This window comes from Toxorhynchites rutilus, chromosome 3 (genome assembly GCF_029784135.1).
Source record: "Toxorhynchites rutilus septentrionalis strain SRP chromosome 3, ASM2978413v1, whole genome shotgun sequence".
NCBI lineage: Eukaryota > Metazoa > Arthropoda > Insecta > Diptera > Culicidae > Toxorhynchites > Toxorhynchites rutilus.
The window spans coordinates 93,907,306-93,932,926 of NC_073746.1; the positions used below are offsets into that span (position 1 = coordinate 93,907,306).

The following is a 25,621-nucleotide window of genomic DNA, read 5'->3' on the forward strand; positions in this document are numbered from 1 at the left end:
CTATCGGAACCCCATGAATTTCTTTTCAATAAAGTTTATACTTTCATATTTCATATTTTTTCCCAATCATATGGTTTTTATTTTACTCCATTATTTTGGTACACGTTTCTTTGATACTGCCCCAAAATTGGGTGTAATCATAAACAACCGAAACACACTTTTGCTCGATTCAGATGTGCTTGGACTAACATTTTTTTTGTTTATTGATTATATGTTATGTTATGTACGATAAGCATTCTCCATTTATATGTTCTTTCAATGGTATTTAAAGCATTTATTTTACCTTGATATATTAAAATGTGGGTTCCGCACGCCGCAAAACGGTTTTGCAGTAGCTGTCGATTGTGCCCGAGAGTACAAACCACCTCATGAAGTTGCTCTTCTCCCATGTAGGTATGGCAAAAGATGAGACCACTCCTTTTCAAGCGTGCGATCATGGCATACACACTATATGGCAGCGTTTCGGCGGTATGGATTTCGTGTTTATTTTGCTTTCGGATGACACCTTCACAAAATCATCAAGGTATCGTGTGATGATGCATAATATCAGCTGATTTTTATCAACGTCTACATTTGACGAATAGAATCCTAGAAATGCTTAATTATTGTAAGACTAAATGTAAGTACCTATTTTCAAACTTAAGTAACACTAAACTGATGATTTGTAGCATTAATACGAAAGAAAAAAATCTCAAGTACAAAACAAAAGTTCCGACAGAGTCATTCTATCGCTTACTTCCTCTCATATGAGCTGTCTTTGCATTGACACGTTTATTCGTCCTGGTGTGTATAGGTTTTTGACTCCTTAGTGTTCAGTGGAGTCGCTTCGGCTTCACCATTTTCAACGATACCATTGTTGCCTTTATCGCCCTTGTTCCAGGACTGTTCCTCACCCGAGCCAAGGAAGGTGTAACCGAAGATCTCGATTATGTAGAGAGCAATCGTCACGAAGAAGATTACGCGCCATGCCTCAATTGTTTGCTGAAGAAGTGTAAGTAAAAACATAAGTTTCTGTGAATGTTACATCAATCAATGTTTGTGCACTTACGTTTCCATGCGTGATCTGACCGACGAAGATTGGCACAGTGATACCAGGAAGAGTGGCAGCAGTGTTGGTGATGGCCATCAGAGTACCGGCGTAGTTTGGTGCGATATCAATATGATTGGATAGGAAACCACAGAACATGCCACCAATCGAAGTGATACCGATCGCCATAAGGGCGACCGCAATACCTCGGTGACATCCAATGTAACACAAGGCTAGCAGGCAGCACATCGGAATAACTGAAGCAATCAAAGTAGCAATCTTTCTAGCGATTGTGGTAGTTATTTTGCCGCGTGCTCGCAATGCATCCAGGGTCTTACTCAACGCCATGCTGAAGAACCACATAGTCAAGAAGGGAAGAGCAGTAACGACGGCATTCTCCTTGATGTTGAACTGCAGAACTTGCTTCATATAGAATGGTAACTCAATCAGCAGCATGTACCATCCCCAGTTGTTGCAAACGTGAGCGATCAGTATTCCGTAGAACGGTCCCGAAGTGAACACCTTCTTCCATGGAACGGCCGGTTTTGGTCCGCCGTGTCCAGACGATCCATCTCCAAGAGAAGAGGTGATGAGTGTGCGTTCCTCCTGGCTAATGAGCGTTTGCTTGCTAGGTGTGTCTTGGATAAGCCAGACCCAGAGTAATAGCCACAGACAGCTGAGACCACCCATCACGTAGAACACCGACTCCCAGCCTATGTTTCCAGCCAGCACGCCAGCCATCAACATGGAGATGACCGTGCCCAGGGCCGTTCCGGCATACACGATAGCGGACATGACCGAACGTTCATTGGGTGGAGCCCACGATGCCAACATAACGTGCATAGCCGGGAAAGTGACACCGCCTCCAATACCCTCGCCGATACGCATAGCAATCATGGCTCCGTAGTGCAGCTCGGCGGATATCGGGGTCAGCAGAGTACAGATGACGTTGATGAACACCGAGAAGAACATGACCCATTTGGCGGAGAAACTTTCGGCGATCCGAGCTCCTGGGATTTGCGACACGAAGTAGCCCCAGAAGTAACAGCTGAGGATAGTTCCTTGGAGTGGTTCGCTCCAGCTGAACGGTCCGTCCTGTTAGGAGAATTAAAAAAATGCAATTATCCGATCATGATATGTTTTTTTTTTTACTATTTTCCTTATTAGATTGAATTTTAAGGTTGTGATAACGATCGCCATTTTATGTAGTTTTTGACCGTATAAAGACGTCTTCTGCCTCACTTTTGCTTTCCGGAACAAATACTGACTGATTATTTGTGTTGTTTGGAGAATCACATTCAAACGCAATCTTTTCATAACGTGTAGGTGAGGTGGGGGTAAAACGGACATGTTAAGAAGAACTTCAATTATATCTTTGGAAACTCATGTTTCCCAAAACTTTGATGCAGTTCCTTGCAATTCAGTATACTGTTTTTCTACCTAATTGGCCAAATATTTTACAAAAAAGTGTTTATCAATGTTTTTACCGAAATTAAAACAGACCGAAAAGTATAACATTTTTTTCGATGCGGGTAATATGGACATATAGTGGGGATAATATGGACAGGTTTGTAATATATGAAGCGTCGAGGTTTATCGATCGCGAGAGGAATAATCTTATTCAACCAAGGTCTGAACACATCACGAATGTCCGTTAAATAATGAAAAAATCGAATTAATCCACCTAGAAGTGATATCGTGCTTTTTAGCAGTATAAACGGACAGAACCTCAACTATTTTGCTTTTGGTTCCAGTCAGCTATCAAACAGTCCACATTTGGCGATTTGATTTCCATTTAAAGACGCAGGGCATGCCTTAGGAATAGATTAAACAGACTTTTCACAGTCCATCTCACTCCCACTGGCAACTGTCCGTTTTACCCCACCAGTACAATTATTTCAATAATTTAAATTTTCCACTTAAAAATGAATTTACTTTTCTGTACATACCTAATGATTGAGGCTTCTCTGTTAACTCACAAACCGAAATATAACCATTAGCGAATTAAATTTTGCAATTAAACAACTCAAAATGCTTAAAATTGAAGCCACAAAAATTACATCCACACGCGGAATCATGATTCATTTTCGGTTTTTGTTTCCATTTTCCACTTTTGATCAGTATAGGGCGGCTTAAATATTATAGAATAACATGTAGAAGATGTTCTCATTAACAGAGATCTCAATTTCAAAATGTAATTATACAAATCAACCACCTGTCCATATTACCCCCACTGTCCGTATTACCCACGGTTCCCCTACATTTTTTATAACCATGAAAACTTTTAGAGTTGCCACGTGAATTTATTGAAAGATGAAATTTTCACGATGGAGTTATACGCATTATGGAAGATTCTTGCACTAACATAGAGTGACACTATAAGGCGGGCTTTTGAAGTGACCATGTGATTTACTCGTGAAGTTCTTCCATCGCCAGACAAACGATGCAGCGGCAAATAAATTGAACAGATTGTGTAATATATTACTTCATAATCATTGAATGTGATCTGCTCCCGCACGGCTGGTTAAATATAGAAATCTGGAACATGATGAATTATTCATCTTGATGAAAATGATGAGCAATTCAATCAACTGCGTGCTAATATTGAAACGATTTTGTGATATTTTTTTGACGCGTTTGGCTGCTCGAAGTTCAAGTGGTTGTGAATAGTGGCACGTGTTACCAATAAAATCAGTGGTTAACAAATCAATTGTGTTCAGCATTTCGAAACCGCCGGGGAACGAGAAATCATGGCGCATTATTGTTTCAAAAATAAATTTCATAACAATTGTTGTGAGAAGCCAACATTTCAGTTCGCTACAGGTTAAATTGATCTTTTTCTTGGGTGAATCAAGTGAGTTTGTTTATATTTTGTAAAAATGCCACGCTCTACTATGATGTTCGCATCGAATCGTTTGAGTACTACCTGGCGTGCAAGTTGAAATTGTCCGATTGATGTTTTACATGTTCCTAGCAGTCTAATTGAAGGAATGCATACAATTTCTTCGATTCGCCATTATCTAACATAAAATTTATGAAGAAAAAAATGGGGGTAAAATGAAAACTAAACACTGAACATGTAGGAAAAAATGAATGATTTCGAACCATTCGACCATTTCTTGATAGATCGCAGAGATGTTTGCATCAATTGGTTGGGAATATTTCTACCCGCCTATCTCAGTGAAGAAAACTTATATATAAGTTAAGATCCCTACATTAAGACCCACCGCCAGATATACAGCCATAGAAGGAGGGTAGCCATAGAGCAAGGACAATGGGTAAATAAAGGAATAGCAGCTTCCTAATAGAGATATAGGAAATCCGCCTGTGGCGATACGGGTAATTAAATAATGTTTCTTGTCAGATATGAAAAGGCGAAACAATGTGAAATAAATTAGTTTTAGTCTAGAGCTCAAACCTATAATATGTTTCTATTAAGTGCAGAACCTTAAAGTCCTTAACTTATATACAGCTATTCCATGCTAAACCGATATAGTGGTTCTCAGATTTTCGTGAAAAGTGGTAGTTTTGTTCTTTATCTGAAAACATTATTTTATACATCATTTTATTTTTTCGTTAGGGTGACCATATCTATTTTAGGGTGTTTCGAAAAAAATTTTATTTCCACTTTTTCCCAAAAATGACTTTTTTTTTAAATTCATTGCCTTTTCACCACTGAACCGTTTTAGTTGATCGACATATCTAACTGAAGCCAATGAGGCTTTTTTTTCGTAATTGTTGATTGTAGTCGTTTTTTGTTGTTTTCATGGCTTTTAACTAGAGGGCGCTATATTTTTTTTATATTTGTTCTTGAAAGCTGAGGATTTTTTACTCTCGATATCAGAGACGCTATTTTTTCGTTTTAAGATATGATTTTCCAAAGCTAACCGATGGTTCGGAAAAACAATTTTTTCACTTTTTTCCATTACGAAAATTCATAATTTCTGAACTACTAAAACGATTCAGATGATCGACATATCAAACTGAACCTAATGAGTTAGTTTTCTTTGAAAAAATATTACTGTTGGGTAAAATTTTGATTCTTGTTTTGGTAATTATTGATTGAATCAGTTTTCATAGTTTTCTCGGTTATCTTTAACCCTATATATTTTTATTTTTGTTTGATAGCTGAGGATATCTTACATAACATATCTCAATATCAGAGATGCCATTTTTTCGTTCTTGAGATATGATTTTTCAAATTTAACATGTTTTAAGTCTTCGTTCAATATTCCTATATGACTAGATTAGACCTATGCGACTAGAATACAGTCTTCCCACACGTGTGATATTTTAGCTAATTGGCTTCAATTTAATATGTCGATCATCTAAATCGGTTCAGTAGTTCAAATGTTATGAATTTTTGCAAAAAGTCATTTTTGGATAAAAGGGAAAAAATGATTTTTCGGACCACTGGTTAACTTTCATCGTCGAATTTCAAAAACCGACCATGTACATTTATTTCAACTCAATCGGACATGATTTAGGGGTGCCTCAAAGCGCACAAAGTTTTGATTTTTTGATCTTCGAAAATCTTCTAAGGGGGGAGTGAAGGAAATTTAGAAAATCAATTTTTTTTCGATGCCAAATGACTTATAAATGCATGGAACGTCGAGATTTGGTGTCATCTCGAAAAAAAAATTTTGGCCGAAAAGACTTGAGAAGCCTGAGAAGCGATGAAGGCATGGAAAAAAATAATTATCGAATTTAAAGAACCGACCATGTACATTTTGTTTATTGTCCCGAAAATGACCTGTTTAAAATTTCAGCTCAATCGGACGTGATTTAGGGGTGCCTCAAAGCACTCAAAGTTTGATTTTTTGGCCATTCAGGCTCAGGCATTTAGTCCCCAAAAGTCGATTTTCGGCCAAAAAATTCTGTTTGAGATAACACTAGATCTCGACGTTTTATGCATTTCTAAGTCATTTGGCATCGAGAAAAAAAATCGATTTTCTAAATTTCCCTCACTCCCCCCTTGGAAGATTTTCGAGGATCAAAAAATCAAAACTTTGAGCGCTTTGAGGCACCCCTAAATCATGTCCTATTGAGCTGAAACTTTGCACAGATCATTTTTTTTTTAGCCAATAAACATAATGTACATGGTAGGTTTTTGAAATTTGGCGTGACCATTTTCGCTGCCACCCTAATATGTCACTGTGTATGGAAAAATATCGACCCTTAATTTTCAAAAAAACATCCTATGCCAAATATCAGCTCAATCGAACTTAAAGGAGAGTGGCGCAAAGCGGCTGTCATTCTTTGTGGGGCAAACATAAACAAAGTTTTTTTTAAAGAACCTATTTTAATCTACATGATGTGTGATTTTCAACACTATGTTATTTTTTGTGTTTGAGTAAATTAAAATTGAAATAATGAGTTTTTGGGTAGAAAAACATCAATAACTTTAAGTAAGATTAAGATATTGAGAAGTTCTGTATCGCAAAATGTTGGTATTGATAAACTCTAAAAGTCGTACGAAGACAATTTTGATGTAGAATTTGAAATATAAAAGTTAAAGCAAAAAAACCCGTTTTTTTCATGGTCACCCTAATGCAACTTAGAAAAAAAGCGCTAAATCGATTATATTAAGAGATAGAAAAAAGCTTTGTTCTACAAAGTTGTTTAAAATAACTGGGGCTATAACATTGTCGAACTATGTGAATCTCTATCTATAAAGATAAGAAAGTTAGATTTTTTATTTCATCGACAATTTTGGTTACCCTATTTTTGATAACATGAAAATGAGCGCTCTATCATATGTAACAACTTTGTTGAAGACAGTTTTTGTCTAAAAAACAAATATCTCCCACAAAGTTGGTTTTGGCACTTTCTATCTGAGTTGCATTAGGGTAACCATGAAAAAACGTTTTTTTTCTGCTTCAACTTTTATATTTCGAATTCTACATACAAACTGTCTTCGGGAGACTTCTAGAACATACTAATACAAACATTTTGCGATGCAGAACTTGTCAATATCTTGATCTTACTCAAAGTTATCGATGTTTTTTTACCCAAAAACTCCTGGTTTCAATTTTAATTTACTCAAACACAAAAAATAACATAGTTTTAAAAATCACATATTATATAGAGTGAAATTTGTTCTTTCAGATTCCGTCAACAAACATTTTTTATGTTTGTCCCAAAAAGAATGAAAACATTTCAGCATGTTTTTTGGGGAAAAATATCAATAACTTTGAGTTAAGTTGAGATAGTGATAACTTCTGCATCGCAAAATGTTTGTATTAGTAAGTTCTAAAAGTCTTCCGAAGACAGTTTGTATATAGAATTTGAAATACAAAAGCTATAGCAAAAAAAAAACAGTTTTTTTCCATGGTGACCCTAACGTAATTTAGAAAATAAAGGCGCTACGTCGGTTATTTCAAGAGATAGAAAAAAACTTTGCTCTACAAAGATATCTCAAAAAACTGGAACAACAACATTGTCGAACTATGATTACCTCTATCTATAGGATAAGAAAGTTAGATTTTTTATTTCATCGACAATTTTGGTCACCCTATTGATATGATAACATAATAAATAAGCGCTCTATCATATGTAACAACTTTGTCGAAGACAGTTTTTGTCTAGAGAATATCTGTCGAGCTCTAAATGCTAATTTCCACTTAAATACATCTCCTGGACCATTGTGCAGTGGTATAACGACACCGTGACAACGTGTGGACCTCCTCGTAAAGGGCTTCAATCCTCCCAATTGTCCTCTATGTCGCCCAATCGGATATATTGAGTAATTGTTGGGTGGACGCTAAACAGAGTGGAAAGATGACAGAAAGAAACTGCAGGACTTTGGCGTTCAGGATTGATAACGGATTGTCCAAAATGATGCGATATATTCTAAGAAAAGTTTTCAGTAATTGAATCATAATGCATCGAGATCAAATCGGAATAAGTTGATTTGTATCTATACTTAAAGGTAGTATAAAGAACTTTTTGTCACCCCAATTCTAGTACTAATTACGAAGCAGAATTAACAAGTACCGTGAATATGATAGAATAGTTATGCTTGCATTTCGTATAATGACTCAATCATTAAGTAGTATTTTTTTGTTTGTGATAATTTTTCACAAACATCGATTTGTATATGTTTATTACTAATTTGTAATAAACACATATTTTGCTATCGATGACACACGTGTCACGAAGTCGAAGTCGATCGGCGGGAAGAAATTCGTTGGAACACAAATTGATATCCTACGCAAATACCAAGTTGATATGGAACCCGCTAATAAATTTGAAATCAAAAATCAAATTACGTTCATTGCGAGAACTACAACGTTGATCATAGCGCGATCATTCTCATTCTGTATTGGTAATTTTTTCCATGACGTTTTACGATCGCCCCTCTATTGATGCTGGAGAACGCAAACGAAAGTGAAATCAATTGAGTAGAAAATGTTCCACGAAAGGGAAATCTAAATTGGTCGGAGAATGTGTTTTTAATTGACGATCGTATTGAGTGAACTCATACCGACGCGTTTTACTTAAGCTGTTCATTGTTATCATCTACCAAAAAATAAAAATAAACGAACTCTGGGTGAGAGCATCTCGGAGTTCCGAGTCCACATTGGTGTTAATTGAAATGTGAGACCGAGCGCCGAGTTGTTTAACAGTTTAACCACGCGATTCGAGCTCGGCGGTATGGTGCTGCTGGAAAAAGGTCTACAATTATCGTCTCGTTGAGAATCTTGTCTTAAGGCGCTGCCAGGCTTATTATACGTTAGTTGGTGCGAAGCCGGCCGGCCGGCACAGCAATAAATGATTATCGGGAGTTATCAATTACTTAATGAGCTTTTAGCAACCTAGTTTGTAGTAATTGTTGATGCTTCGGTACAATCTATTTAGAGTGGTATACAGCTATAATTTGTCGTAAATTTTCCCACGTCCTAAATCTATACAATGCTACTTTCTTATCAACGTTTTTGTTTTGCGTTATAATTCTTGATATTCACTACGTGACTTGCCATACAAGCAACTTGTTCAAACTGCTCTTTTGCATCGGAATTCATATTTGGTGCATTAATGCAAGTCGTGTATGATCGAGAATTTCGTTTTTTTCTATTCATTTGATGTGGTTTCCACTCCAGTTTAGTTAATCTAAACATCCGAACAGAAACACTTCGACTCATTTGACTGCTTGATCGATCATTTTACATGTTTAAACGGTGCACAGTTATATCTTGATGAAGATTATGCAACCACGCAATTACAAATGCACTCGAAAGTGCAATCGTCCCAAAACCCGTTTGCGACGCGCCGTATCCGTTCGGGTTTCCTATCCGATCCGGTTTGGCAGCAACATTTGCATCGCGTGGCTCAAAGTTCTTCTCGTCTTTCATGTCACATATCTTGGGTTCGAGATTCATTTTTGTAACGGGGAATATAGAAAATAAGGAGTCTTACCTCAACTGCCTCGGTTGAATTGCTTCCCTGACAAACCGGTGCGGCGTTATGCACCTCCGCTCCCTCGTGAATCGGTGCGTTGTGGGCCAGTGCCGAGTGGTTCAACATGGCAACCATTGCCACGCTAAGGTTCACCTTCAACCCGTACACGATGGCCATACCGACGGATCCAAGCACGGCCAGAATGTAACGGGCCGGGACCAGTGCTGGAATAAGTCATGAAATGAAAAGAGAATAAGAATCAGACTATCGCTTTATTTTTTTAATTTTAAATTCATGCCAACATAAGTGAGATAGTCCCCCCATTTCACCTCACTTCCCCAGCTAATCAAACTCAGGTGTCAACCGGTGTGTAAACGTTGCAATCGGTCGTTTCAGAATCGTGATAGACAGATGAAAAGAATAGTAATTGAAGTCCGTAACAATGGAACTTGTGCAACGATCCACAACCGGCGATGGCCCCGGCACTATCACTCCCCTCGCGAATAGCTGTCACAGCCGGCAATGAATCACGGAAACAGCAGTACGGACAGCACATTACGGACCATGATTGGGCTTAGGCAGTCAGCTGAGAAAGTCCACATCCGGACCGGTGATGATGTATGACATCGCGGCTTGGACCGGTAGCTTGCAGTTTAATTTTTTCCATAATTTTCGGTGCATTGATTGCATTTTTTTCTTCGTTTTTGCTATTCCATTTATATAGATCATCAAATATACTAAATAGTTGACCATCTTGAAGATGAATTTTGTACTCATAATTGACATATATAAAATATCGTCATCATGTCATCATGAAGCGCGACAAATACATCAATCCCCATTATGAAAATATAACACAACTCTGTGATAGTTTTTTAGTAAACTAATGCCTATAGTTACAATGGAACAGGAAAGCCAACAATCGTATAGAAACGATTCTGATGTAAATTTGATTCAATACCACAATAGCTGAAAACCGTGACACTCTCACGCCATACAATACTGGTCGTGTGAGCATATATCCATCCAAAAAAGGTATTGTATTCTAAATTACCCCATCTTATTGCCTAATATGTGGCGTACCATACAGGTGAATGTAGGATTATTATTGCTTTGCTTATTCTATTGTCCCACTAACCACAAATAACGACTAGACTTGTATTGTGTACAGTAAAAACAGATTATCTGGTCATATTGCCAAACAACAAGCTTCATTTTTTTTAAATATCAAATTTATTTTTTTCCGAGCACGTCATATCAGAGCCGCTTTCGTATTAACCGGACTTAATTTCAAAGTGACAGTGAAAATGAATTGTTTGTGGAGATTATCTGAATAGTTTCAAGTTTTCGTTCAATCCATCGCCGTTATTTTGGCAGCACGGTTCACCACAATTTTCTATACTCCAATAGTTCTATATTTTAGTACTAATTGAACAATCGTATTCTTTCAGTTTTTTGGATAAGCTGTGCAAATATCGGAGTGCGTATCTTCAACAAAGCAACATTTGACAGTTTGCATCCGAACTTGCCACAATCATGGAAAAATATTGCAACACTGTCAATTTTTTGGTAGGGGAGTAGTTTCCATGTGTGTCGATGTCAGTAAGATGAAGAGGATCACATCTGTTCCTATATAATTTTCTAAAAAAGTAAGCAGCAGGAAATCAAGAGGAACACTTTGGATCGATTAGCATATTGAAATGGCGTGCTAATTGTTGACATCGTATCTTGATTTTTTAATGCTATTGATTCAAAGTATTTCATCCACTATAAAGACTTTCTATTCTATTTCACAATAAACCTAGTGAAATCATATTTTGTTTTTGTAGCGTGTTGTTCGTTTAACCCTTAAGGGGGTGTTCTAGTGTAGAGACACGAATTTCGGACGTTTTATCGAGCTCCGTAAAAATAAAACAATGAATATTTTTACTATCCATTATATCATTATTTGTTCATCTATCTTTTAACAATAAAACAAAAATTGAACGGAGAAAAAAATATTCATAACTGGAATAGTTAAGAGCTGATGAAGTGAGAGGGTTCAAAAAAATACGCCAGTTAAAAAAAACACTAGCTTCGAAAAAAACGCGTTTGAAGTTCACTATTATGGCCGTAGCAGGTAAGTTATGGTCGTAGCAGGTAAGATAGATCACTAAAATGGCCCTAATTTGGTAAATAATAGGATTTTCGATAAGTCCTTTCTAGGGTATATTCTTGAATGCCTAAACTACAGAAATATGAAAGAAAAATTTTTTGATTTTTTTCAGATTTCTAGACTAGACTACTACCTTAAATGCATGATTTTTTCTTTTTAAATAACTATACTGTGTTTGAATTACCGTTTAGAAATTATGTAAGGAAGAAAACATTGATGTACATATACATCATGCATTTAAGGGTTAAAACTAGTTTTTCATGTACACTCGAACAAGCGTTGGTAGAAAACATTTCATCTTCGTCAGAAAAAATGCTTCTTCGTGTGTTGAAAGGTTGAAATGAACAAATAAAGGCACCTTTTTCAAATGCTTTAAACTATTTTTATGTATGAGAGCAGACACCTCTCTATCTCTCTCCCTCAGATTGAACGTCAGCTTTTGATTGTACACAAAAAAAAGTCCAAACGGAGATCGAACCAAGGCCGGCTGGTATACACGACCACAGTATCCACAAAGTCACTCGTGCAGTTGCATAAATGCGTGATAATATTACACTTAATTATAAAATGAAGTTGGAAAGTGTTTTCTAAGAGTGCAGGAGGAGAGGAGAGCATAAACGTGAAAATAGATTCTTCTCTGTCTTGTCCGTGTAAGTGGCAAAATATGCGAAAAGCTTGTTTGCAATCTGTCTCTTGTTTCGCTCGCTCATATTGCTCTTATATCCCTATAGCATATATATTATACACATGCTATATCAGTATTTGAAAGTATCACATTTAGTGTAAAAATCAAGATGCCGAACATGTGCTAAAAATTAGTTTTTGGTGTATACCTCAAAGTTCGTGGTCTGAAAATTGAGTTTTGACTATTTTCTAGCACTTTTATGTCGAGAGAGGGATCGAGCCCTCTCTTTTCTCTCTTTCTCTTTCTTTCTCTCTCTCACTTAAAATCTTAAACTGCTCAAATTCATGACTGCATTATTCATGATTCATGATATCTTTCATCCATAAAGCCAAATTGGTAATGAAGGAACCTATGTTCAAGTACAGAAATATCCAAGAGGCCGTTACCAAAACCTAGAGCATCACAAAAGGATAACATAGCGACATTACGACGTTGTTTTTGAATATCTCTGAACTGGTAACGCCCCGAAGTCGACCACTAGGGGAACGCTAGAAAAACGCCTTGCTAATTGCACATACACACACACACACACACACATATATATATATATACATATATATATATATATATATATATATATATATATATATATATATATATATATATATATATATATATATATATATATATATATATATATATATGGGGGCAGGGGTTATTATGTTTAGGACACGACTGATTTTTTTTACGTTGGGCTACGGAATTCTTTTATGCAATTCGCTTGTATATAAACTTCGATATTGGTTTGGAATGCATCGAAATTTTTTAAACAACTCTTTAGTAGAATGTTTAATGGCGTTCAAAGAGCCATGGTTTAGTAGAATTAGCTGAAGTTGGTTGAACCATGCTTCAGGCGAAGAAAGAAAAAAAAGTGCGAGAAAGTTGCGAGAAATATTTCCTCTCTCCACGATATCCGTTCACATGTGGCAGCTTTCAATCGATCGATGTACGTGCGACTGATTCGACGTGGTATTCGTAGATGCTCTTTATTGACGGTACGGGTAGGTGAGCACTCGAATGAGCAGAACAAATGTATGGGAAATTGGAAATGCTTCTATTTTCCAGCACTTTGAATCAATTACAGACTAGGGGATTGTAATGTGTAGAATATTAAACAGATCTTAGATGATTTTCTATTCGATTGGTTTGAATAACCATCAAAACACTTTCGAGTTATTTCAAAATCGTGAAAAATCACACAAAATTGATAACGTTTCAATTTCAAGTTTTCGTATGACTTTTGTTCAAATCTTAGAGTGAGCACCAATAGTAATTAAATGTCGAAAGACTATTCAAAAAATCGAAATATCTAACGCTCATGTAATATTTGACGTATTACAATAGGTGATTACGTTCTTGTAAAGGAACAAAATAATATCCAAGTGACTTCATACAATTGAGATTTATACAGTCATATATCCCGGGTAGTTAAGTCAATAAAGAATACTACAGCAGTTCGGCTGAAAAGTTCATATGGTTGACGTCTAGATGGTGCCTCTTGTGTATCTTTCAATGGATACGTGTCAAAATTTGACAGCAATCGGTCGATTGGTTCGTGAGTTACAGCATTGAGAGTGAACCAACTTTTGTTTTTGTAAAAATTTATTACTTTTGAACTACTGATCGATAAGTCAAGCCTTTTTTGAAAAAATGACACATTTTCCATTTAATTGAATTCTAGTTATATACATCCAGTCTAGTCGAATAGAAATATTGAACGAAGACTAAAAACATGTTAACTTTGAAAAATCATAACTTAAAAACGAAAAATAACACATCGCTGAAACTAAACTGAAAAGTTTAAACCCTCTTTAAAACAAAGAATAGAATGGAATTGACGACTACGCTGTTTAGACGGTGGTAATGAAAACCGGTGTATAAATATGAACATACCTCCAATTACATCGATGATTCAACATAGAAAACACGAATAAATTATCCCCCCTTCCTTTCGAATCGATGTGTAGCGAGGAACTGTCACTCTAGTTGTTTCCTTCCATCAAGTGTCCGGTCGAGACACTTGCCTACCATACACTTTTGGGGTCATTAAATAGCGTGTTTTTGGAGCTGTTGAACATGTCCGCGGGAACTATTTTGAAGAACCCACATTTCAGGATGTAAACCGACTATTTTAATAATAAACGTGGATTTGTTTACACATATCCATAGTACTTGACCCACTTTATAGCAGCTACCTGTTGATCATTCTCCCAAGCGCGTTGCTCTGGGAGCCGTTTTCTCATTCTCAATTTGCGTTTGTTCTGCTCTTCTTCCTCTCTTTTCGACAGACAGACATTTTCACTTTCACCGGTCTGGGCCGGGCCGGTGTAGTACTTTTCCCGGCCTGCAACGGCCTTCGGAAGGATAAGTGAATGTCAAATTTCACCTCCATTGAGACATACGGTTTGCAAGTGGAAATAAATGGTTTCTACATGTTTACAATGAGAGTGTACATCGTTTCCCATGATTTACCTAGTGGATAGCATTGTTCGTTGAGTTGTGGTGATTGGTATCGTCCCGCCATTGTGGAATCGTCATCGTACATCTCGGGAAAAAATACGGCTATTGAACCGTGGCGAGATTCTACTGCTAATGGACGATACTTAGCATCTTGAACAATGGGGACGTGCGGTGATTTATTAATACATCTTCGTGGTCTGCTCTCAAGCGCCGCTCGTGAGACAAATTGTTGTTTGAATGAATTAAGTTGTCATACGGTGCTGAAATGGAGTGTTGCTTGGCGAAATGCAATAATGCTGTGTATGAATTTTATTTCCCGTTGCGGGTTTTGCCACTATTGGTAAAAGTTAACCCGGTGGAACGAAGGAGCAAGGAGCAAAATATCATATTCGCCCTTCGTTTGACCTTTCGTTCATCGCCTTGTGTGGTATACGTGTGGAAGTAGCGGTAGTATCAGCATTTCCAAAGCGATATGGGAGGTGAAGCTGTGCAGCTTTTCGATTGTTGTGGGTGGAAAATTTTCGCTATGCGTAGTTGTGCTTTTATGTTTCACCGAGAGGATAGAGTTGTCCGCATACATTCGTTACTTTAATCTCTCGATTCTAAAAGTATGAAGTTTACTAAATCAATACCAGTCAATGATTAGTCCAATCTCGAGAAGCCGCAAGGCGGTATCCTATTTCACGTCGAGATTTTATGCTTGTGTTTGTGAATTCGTGAATTTCACTTCTCCAGGTTAAGATGTATCTGCAGAACGGGGCAGTAATTTTTGGCCAACTCGAGAATACATTACGTACCATGACCGTTGCAGCACAAATACTTTCACTTTCGTTTGGTTAAATGTAGGCCTTTGACGCACGGGGATGCGAGTGATGAAAACGGTTCTGATTTATTTACGCTGATGATTCTACAGATGCATTGGAATAAAGCACGGTGAAAACTTATTCGATAAGATAATGTTTCGCATTCCACTGTTCGAAAACAGCATCCACTACGTGGAGATAGAATATCGAAAGATAAGACGCCAATCAAAAATTGAAAAATATTTGTCAACAGACGTATTATCAGTTTTTTATGTGTCTAGGAACAGTCGTTACGATTCTTCTCGATTACCTCGCGTGTTTCATTAGTTCTAAGGTATTATCGAGATTGTGAGTTTTTTTTTTAATAATTTCACAATTTCTTTCGCTTCAGTAAGAAGTTTTCTTTTGGATTCCTATTTATCGGAATCGGGAACAAAGAACACTGTTATTAAAAATAACTCTGGACTGGCCTGTACGATCTTTGAATAAGGCCCATTTTTGAAATCAAAGTAATTATGTAAGTCATATAACGTAACACGAAGGGCTCCTTCATCTGAAGCAACAATTTAAACGCGGATGTAGGTAGAAAAGAAGGGCAACGAGAACCGAAACAGTGTAATTGGTTGAGGAAAACAAAGAAATAATAGATAATATTTCAAATCGTCTTGCTATCTAGGTTTTTACAAATCGTGTGTCACACGCAACATGCGTGTAAAGACTAAGAAAATAAGTTGAATTGAAAGTTTCGTACGGGCTTCGATAAAAAAATTGTTAAGAGTACTATGTCAAGTTCGAAGAGGGCGACGATTAAATTTGCCTTCTCTAATGGAGATAAACTGTGCATTTTTCGTCAAAGAAATTTCCTTCGACTTGCACTGTGGTCACGCGTATTCTAGAGCTTGCCCCTCGGAATACATTCAGGGCATGTTATTTGGCTTAAGAAATCTTAACTAAGTATTAATAAATGACGCTAGTTAATGCATACGTTGAGACGGCAAAAGTTCCATAGGGAACGTTAACGCCATTCAATATAATGGAAATGAAAAACCCAATTGTTGTCCACTAGTAAGGGAACCGACTTATTTTTTTGGTTATTTTTAGAAAATTTTACGGTTTTCGATGTGGTTACCCCAAGTCCGGTGACGTTCGTTGAGATTTCCAGCAATTCAATATTTACCACGATGGTGGGTAAAGGGTGTGTCACATCAAATTGCATCACGGAAAAAACGCTGTAGAAATTCGCCCAGTAGACCGATCCTTTTGAAAATTTTAGACAGTAAAATAAAAACTATTAAACAACTTTTGGCATTTTCTTTTTATTCAGACTTCGAGCCCAAGCCCGTATGCTCGCACCTTCCTCTTTACCCCGTCCATAACGTTCTGTACAACGTCAGGTTGTAGTTTTTTTTGAGCAGAAATCCATTTTCTCTGAAGTCCGCCTCCGATTTGACAACTTTTGGGTTCTTCCAAAGGGCCTGCTTCATAATCGCCCAATATTTCTCTATTGGGCGAAGCTCCGGCGCGTTGGGCGGGTTCATTTCCTTTGGCACGAAGGTGACCCCGTTGGCTTCGTACCACTCCAACACGTCCTTTGAATAGTGGCACGAAGTGAGATCCGGCCAGAAGATGGTCGGGCCCTCGTGCTGCTTCAATAGTGGTAGTAAGCGCTTCTGTAGGCACTCCTTAAGGTAAACCTGCCCGTTTACCGTGCCGGTCATCACGAAGGGGGCGCTCCGCTTTCCGCAAGAGCAGATCGCTTGCCACACCATGTACTTTTTGGCAAACTTGGATAGTTTCTGCTTGCGAATCTCCTCCGGAACGCTGAATTTGTCCTCTGCGGAGAAGAACAACAGGCCCGGCAGCTGACGAAAGTCCGCTTTGACGTAGGTTTCGTCGTCCATTACCAGGCAATGCGGCTTCGTCAGCATTTCGGTGTACAGCTTCCGGGCTCGCGTCTTCCCCACCATGTTTTGCCTTTCGTCGCGGTTAGGAGCCTTCTGAACCTTGTATACACGCAGGCCCTTCCGCTGCTTGGTCCGCTGGACGAATGAACTTGACAAATTCAGCTTATTGGTGATATCCCTGACCGAACTTCTCGGATCACGTCTAAACTGCTTAACTACGCGCTTGTGATCTTTTTCACTGACGGAGCATCCATTTTTGCCGTTCTTCACCTTCCGGTCGATGGTTAGGTTCTCGATGTATCGTTTTAGTACTCTGCTGACCGTGGATTGGACGATTCCCAGCATCTTACCGATGTCCCGATGTGACAACTCCGGATTCTCGAAATGAGTGCACAGGATTAATTCACGACGCTCTTTTACGTTCGACGACATTTTTCCAAATTTACGAAAAATTGACAGTGAAGCATGGCCAACGTGATCTATACACTCTTATCTGATTATAAGCGAAAGCTGAAGATATAATTCCTAAAAATTAAATTTCTACAGCGTTTTTTCCGTGATGCAATTTGATGTGACACACCCTTTAAGTTTCTGCAAGTCGGACTTCAAACGTGTGAATAACCTATCAGCTACTGCACAAGGCTTAGAACAATTGCTGTATAATAACGACAATTAGACCGTTCACTCTGGTGAATAATCAATTCATGATAAGTTAATTTTTTTGACGTAGGACTACGTCTAACAGCACAATTTGGAGGCAAAATGAAATTATAAACATATAGGAAATAATAAAAGCATATAACTCGACGATTTCTTAATTTTCAAATTGCAAGAAACGTCGAGATCTACTGTCGTCTCGTTTTTTTTGTCAAAAATCGACACTGGTCGTTTTTATAGAATACCGGAATATGAGGCAAAAGGTATGGTTAAGGGTGCCAATGAAAATAGTTATTTCGATTTTTCATTCGGAACATGCTGTGTTTTGTTGATTTGCACGATAATATACCCTATGCAAAATATTGGCTCATTCTGACTTTATTTACTAGTGTCGCAGATAACAAAATTTATTTTTTTTAAAAAACCTAAAATCCACCCAAAAAGAGTACATGAAATCAGGATTATCAAAAAAAGATTTTTGATGACAAATTTTTGAAAATAAAAATGCATGAAACGTCGAGATTTACTGTTATCTCGAAAAAATGGTTTTTTGGTCAAAAATTGACTTTTTGGCACTTGGTTGTTTTTCCGTCTGAAAAGTCGATTTTTTGCACATTTTTTCAAAATAACAGTAAATCTCGACGCTTTATCCAATTTAAAGACATTTGGCATCATTTTTTTAAACCGCGATTTCATGTACTCCCCTATTGGGAGATTTTGCGGTTGTCAGAAAACTTAATTTTTTACATCTGCGATACTAGTAAATGAAGTCCGAATGAGCTAATATTTCGCATAGGGTATATTATATTATTTTGCAGCAAGTTCCTTTTTGGCTCGTATTCCGAAAAAATGACGAAGTCACAGAGTGTCGATTTTTTATAAACATCTGTCTTCAAATTGCATGATCTAGACGTTTCATGCAATTTGAAGGCATTTGGAATATTTTTTTTTAAACCTCAATTTCAATTTCAAAACTAGAAAATCTACTTTTACATGTAATCACATAAAATCATATCTGGAGAATACGGTGAAGAAAACTTCGTTTACAATGATCGATCGATAAGCTGGTGCATTATCGTGGTGAAAAGTCCAATTATTATACTTCCATAAATTTGGCTGTTTGCGACGAATTTTCTATCTGAAATGTCTTTCAACGCCAAAGTAATACACTTTATTAATGCTGATGAGTGTACATGTTTTACTCGTACATCCATGTCTCGTCGTCAAAATTATGCGTTGAATAAACGTGGGCAACATGAATTCGGGGTTTTCAGAATGTTGGAAATGTTTTTCGAGATGACAGTAGATCACGACGTTTCAGACATTTGTAAGATATTAGGAACCATTTTTTTGAAACAACGATTCCATGGCTTGGGTATTTTTTTCGCGGGAATCAGTATTTTGAGAAAGTTCTGTTTTAAATTTCGAGAATTCATTGGAACTCTAATGCACACATTGTGGTATCAAAATTATCTGTTAAGGAGAATTCTCATCATATATTTCAGCATATTACAGTGCCTTAAAATGAGGTTTATTAAACCACCTCGGTAATAGTTGCCGAAAAGACGCGAAATTTAAATAAATGAATAACACCAACAAAAAAGAAACAGTAACAATACACGAATTCCATTCAATATTTTTGGCGCCTGGAAATGTTGTACCAACCGTATTAGTACAAAAAAATGGCTATCACCTGCGAATACTCATTAGGAGAACCCTCGAATATAGACGTTTTAGCATTTGGAAACACAACATTCACTTTCGTTATTGTACAATGTTCGAATTGTTTTCAAGCCGTTGATTTCTTCTACTAATCATTCGTGTATCCGTGAATTGGATTTTGTTGTTGAATCAGGTTATAGAGAACTAAAAAAGAGTCATCTCTCTCCCGTGAAATGCAGCTTCTGTAAAATACGGTGCAAGTAAATCAGCCGCTGGAAATACAAAAATAGATACTAAAATCATAAAAGGCGATTGTCAGGATGTGTTGCATTGACGGTTGAAATCGAGGTTTTCAAAAACAAAATGTTGATGTCAAATGTTTTAAAATTGCATAAACGTCGAGATTTATTTTTTGTCGAATATTAACTTTTTGTCACTCGAACGTTCATGACAATTTTTTTTTGAGATAACAGTAAATCATGCAATTGCAATTCATTTTCAGTTTCAAAGACATTTGGCATCAACATTTTTTTCTAAATTCCAATTTCATGTACTCCCCCCTTGGGTGATTTTTTGGTTTCCAAAAAACTCAAATTTTGACGTCTGCGACACTAGTAAATGAAGACCGATTGAGCTAAAATTTTGCACATGGTATTTTGAGCAAATCAACAATTTAGCAGGAAGTGAAAAATCGAGATGGCCATTTTCATTGGAACCCTAAACCATACGTTTTACCTTATATTTCGAGAAGATTTTTGTAAAAAAAAATCGAGTTTACAGTAAATTTTGACGTTTCATGCGATTTGACATTTCATTTTTGCCTTTTAAGCTTTATATATTTTCTATATGATGATACAGAACATATCAGACATTTGTTCGATCCATGCGGAAATAGTGTTGATTTTGACCTTAGTTCTTATTGGTTACTTGGGTAGCCTTGTGACAATCACTAAACATTTGAAGTTGTTTTCTTACTTTAACAATGTTGTATTGAGTGTGAAACTTTCACCTATTTCGTTTCGATTTTTTGCTTGAAAAACACATTTCGTTGAGTAATGAAATGAATCAATACATATTTCGAAGTATCGGCCATCACTTGCCAGTACTTTTCCCATCTTTCTGGCAATTTACGGATTCCGTCGCGAAAGAAACGGTCATCTTTTGAAGCCAAGACTGAATGTAGCCAATTTTTGATACCCAGCTCAGAAGTAAAGCGCATTCCACTCAAAGCGTTCTGCATCGATATAAGTAAATGATAGGAAGGTCTGGGCTATAAAGCGGGTGAATCAGAACTTCCCATCCGCCATTTTCCAAATTGGGACCCGAAACTGAGCGTTGTCATGATGGAATATTATCGAATCATGTCTGGTCTCATTATCCGAACATATTTCGGCAATAGGATCAATTATGGTTTTTAGAGGTTTTCAGTGATCGTTTGACCAGGTTTTAGCAGCTCATAGTGTACTCTTTAGATCGTTCCAACTAGAGCATTACTTCGATACCGCGGCGTTGATGTTTCTCGTTGGCCTGGCTTTACATACGATGTTTTACGTTTTAGATTGTCGTAGCGAATCGATTTTTCATCCCCGATGACGGATTCGATGCAAAACGACTTCCTTTTGTGCCGTTCAAACACTATTCGCCTTCAATTCGCATGGATTATAATTTTCATGCTTTTGGATGTATCCTGCGGTTTTTTTTATCCCTTTTGTTTATTTTAGGCTCATTGGCATTTAAGCTGTAAACAGAGCCGAATTTCAATCGTGTACATGTCACATGTTTATCATATCTAAAATTAGCACATTACACAGTTGCCATTTTTTCGGCGTTTAGAATATTCCCTTCTATACCATTGCATATGGTACACATTTACACAGTAGCAATTTAGGCGTAAGAGTTTTCTATCTGTTCTTCCATTATCCAGTCTACAACGGAGACAGTTGATTGATCATTGTTGAGTTATTTATAGAACAGCAGCCCCATGTGTCTTGCAGAGCAGAGCAGTTGTATGGATGAATCGATCTTATTTCGACCGTGGATCGATCTCCATCGCTGATGATTGTTGCGTGGACGTAGTTATTCTGTAACAACACAAAGACGGTCAATGAGGGCCCTGAGTTTTGAACTCACGACCGATCGCTTACTAAGCGAACGCGCAACCAATGTGGCTACGGAGACCACCATCCTGCGGCTTTGAGTTGTTCAAAAATAACTAGTCGAGTTATTCTCAATGATTCCGGAATATATCCGATGATGCAGAGTTATCATAAATTTCCACAAACATTCGATGCATTTCTGATGTACCTTTCTTCCAATGGGTACAGAAGATCAAACCTTCCCTCAAATGGTGCTTATTTGCAACGAAACTCGACATGTTCAACGCAGTAAAATTTTAACTTGTTGTGCAAGACCTGTAAACAATATTTGGTTGACAGATTCCATCACGATTCAGTAAAAATCGATTGTTTCCGTCGAATATTTATAGCACCTTGGGTCATCTTAAGGAAACGGAATGTATGAAGTTGTACATCCAGTATCACAAATAAACATAAGAAAAGTCTCTGGATTTTATTTATGATAATTGATAGGAAGGTCTGGGCTATAAAGCGGGTGAATCAGAACTTCCCATCCGCCATTTTCCAAATTGGGACCCGGTTGATTCTGGTTGATTCTGAATACCACCATCCTGAATAAGTATTTTTACTAGGATGGATACTAGTTATATATTTAAAATAAAAGGTAAAGTTGCTTTTGTGCGTTTTTGGAGACCGCACAAAAAATCGCATAGAATGTACAGAGTTTCACCAGTAGCTTTAAAAATTAGTTTTCGCTACATTATTTGAAGAAACTTTTTATGTGGTCCCAAAGATTATATTCCCAGTTTCACCAGTAACTTTAAAAATTAGTTTTCGCTACATTATTTGAAGAAACTTTTTATGTGGTCCCAAAGATCATATTCCCTGTGTTGTTCTGTGTATTTTTTTTCATTTTGGAAGATAATGATAATTTCTAACATCTGGCATTGCATTGTTGGGCCGATAGCAAGACTTTTATTAGAATACATCGCTATATTCTTAAGATAAATTATTTTGATTGTATTTTGGATTTTGCAGCTCGTAACTCGGTTTTCGAATTCACGCTAAAGTCAGCGTTATTCACTTATGAAACGTTTGCATCCACGCATACAACAGGAAATTTTCAGACCTTTAATCTGTTCGAGATACAGATACAGATCCACAAGCCTTCTCATAAATCATTCGCTCAACATCCCAGAACGAAAAAAAAGTTCAATCCGCTTTGTTGCATCTTGGGTAAAGATTGTTTAGTTCTTAAATGAAGAAACAGACTGTGGGGAACGCAACAGCAGTTTTGTTAAGGCTGTCCACGGCATCAGTTGGAACGTCCAAAACAGGTGTGCCCATAACGACTTTCGGGAGACACATTTGTCCCATATGGTGTGACCTGCCTGTGACATCGTCAGTGTCTCCGGCGGGTGGCACAACAACGGTTCTATATTTAATCGCACGCCCATCGCGTGTGCATTCATCAACATTTTTTTGGATTTCTCCTCGGTCGAGTTACTGTTTAAATTTAGAACGCCATCATTGGGACCACTCCACTGGCACCGAATTCTCGCCAAACAACAGAAGTGATCAATACGCGCCGCGGATCACACATACACACACACTGCCTGGCTACACATCGAATCCGTGGGATGTGGAGACAACAGGGAAGGAAACTGGTACTTTTGATTTCTTCCCATGTCAGATTTTGATACAAAATTTGCCTGCTTTCCTAGAAATGACCTTCGCCAAAGACTGGAACGTTATCCGATCGGAAGATTGATATCGCAAAATAAAACTCATCAATCGGGCAATATGAGGACACGGATCGTCGAACTGCACAATATGCTTTCTAGGACACGTTGACCTTCCCCCTGCGGAGAAGGACATTCACACATAAACGCACTTACATCCCAAAATGTTACCCTTCGCGGGTGCTGCTTGATCTGCCATGATTGTGCGCCTCGTTAATCCTTCTGGAAACGTAATTGACTACGTATTGACTGCACCAACAAATCTTCACTTATTTTCTTCGCCAATCCTTAGATGAACACTTTCATATCACTGTCCAAACGCCAACACCCGCGACCACTTCTGGGTAAACGGGAGTTTTCTTGTTACTCTTCGGGTTCGCTTACAAAACGAGGGAAGTATACCCACGCTACGCGTTCGCGATTCGTTAAATTCACGTCCGACTATCGACGCGTCTCACGAGAGAATGAATGGATAACGTGCGTCTCTTTTCCCTTCTAGTGAGGCATAAGTATGCTGCTCAACATCATCGCTGCCTGCGTGTGTGTTGATGGAGGAGAACGTGACCGCGTGAATCGCGTATCGGAAGAGCCGAGAGAGCGCTGCCAATTATGCTGCGTGACGGTTACGCGAGTGGTGAGTAGAGAGTGCGCTCTAGGACCAGCGCTGTTTTTGTGAGGAGGGACTGGGGTGGAGGTTATTCGAAATGAATGAATTTTTCATATCGGAATTTCTTGTGGCTATCTAGTATTTGTTTTTATTTATTTCAACAGTAGTGTACATATTAGGCTGTTAAAAAAGTTCTGCGGTATTTCCGCGAGGTGTCGTTGTAAGCGCGTAGTTCTAGTTGTATTCATTGTATCGAGTCATACTATAGCTTGTTGGAAAGGTATTTTTGCGCGCTATAATATAGTCCTTGACAGTGTTTTGTTTGGTTAAGTCGTTCGTGAGTTATGGTGTCGCAAATATGGAGCAAAATAAAGAGAAAATCCGACATATTTTACAATACTACTATGACAAAGGCAAAAATGCATCTCAAGCTGCCAATAAAATTTGTGCAGTTTATGGACCCGATACAGTTTCCATTTCCAACGATGGTTTCAACGTTTTCGTTCTGGTGTAGAGGTCGTCGAAGATGCGCTACGCTCCGGAAGGCCTGTCGTCGAAAATTGCGACAAAATCGCTGCCAATAAGGCCAATAAGCCAATAAGGAAGCGAGCTTCTATAACAGGGATATTATAAAGTTGGCATCTCGTTGGGAACAAGTCATCGAACAAAACGGCGCATATTTGACTTAAAACAGATGATTGTAACTAATTTTATGAACAAATGAAAATTAAAAAAAAATACCGCAGGACTTTTTTGACAGCCTAATATTTTTGACGTAGGACTACGTGTTTCATTTCTGTACCGGGATGTAAGTTCAAAGTTTCGGAAACGTTAATTCCTTCTTACCGGTTGAACGGAGTGGTCGTATAATCACTTCATTCGAAAGACAAAATGTTCAAGAGTTATGATGTTAATTGTTGACTTAAAAATTGACAATTCTTCCGTTCACATATTTTGTAAGTCCACGATAAAAGAATGAAAAAAAGTCCTCATGCCATACGTCAGACTTGCAACGAAGAACATAATCTATCACAATGCATGAATTGACCTAAATTTGGGATTTGTTCGCAATTGAATTCGGAAATTGTTTCATTCAATCACTGATTTTATTAATAATTTTGAACAATACACTGGAATGATTACTAAGCCAACGGTAGTCCTACAAGAACCTTGCGGCTATATTTTAAACATAACCCACCCATAATTTTTTTCTGAGGATAGCTACCCGAGGGCATGTTATTCTCTACTCAGGAAAGAATCACACCAATCTCACCTTCCATCGTTCCTCTTAACGTTACAAGATTTTTACTCTTAATACCTCGTTGTTAAAATCACTTCATCCGAAATCGCAAAACTCTATATACATATATGATCGCCCTGGTCAACCTTCGTTTCTATTTTTCAACTAGTCAGAGTTGATTTCATCTGAGAAACCGTAAACAAC

The 25,621-nt window shown here is 37.6% G+C and overlaps 1 protein-coding gene across 1 annotated transcript; it reads right to left on the reverse strand.

Moving 5' to 3' along the window:
• Window positions 1-48: 48 nt before the first annotated feature.
• On the reverse strand, window positions 49-24,057 carry LOC129778916 (sialin). The gene is made up of 4 exons (XM_055786094.1): window positions 23,727-24,057; window positions 9,446-9,651; window positions 1,049-2,122; window positions 49-981 (listed from the first exon to the last, which is right to left on the reverse strand). Exons 1-4 carry the CDS (start codon window positions 23,767-23,769, stop codon window positions 772-774), a joined length of 1,533 nt encoding a protein of 510 aa, XP_055642069.1. The 5' UTR covers window positions 23,770-24,057; the 3' UTR covers window positions 49-771.
• Window positions 24,058-25,621: the final 1,564 nt, after the last annotated feature.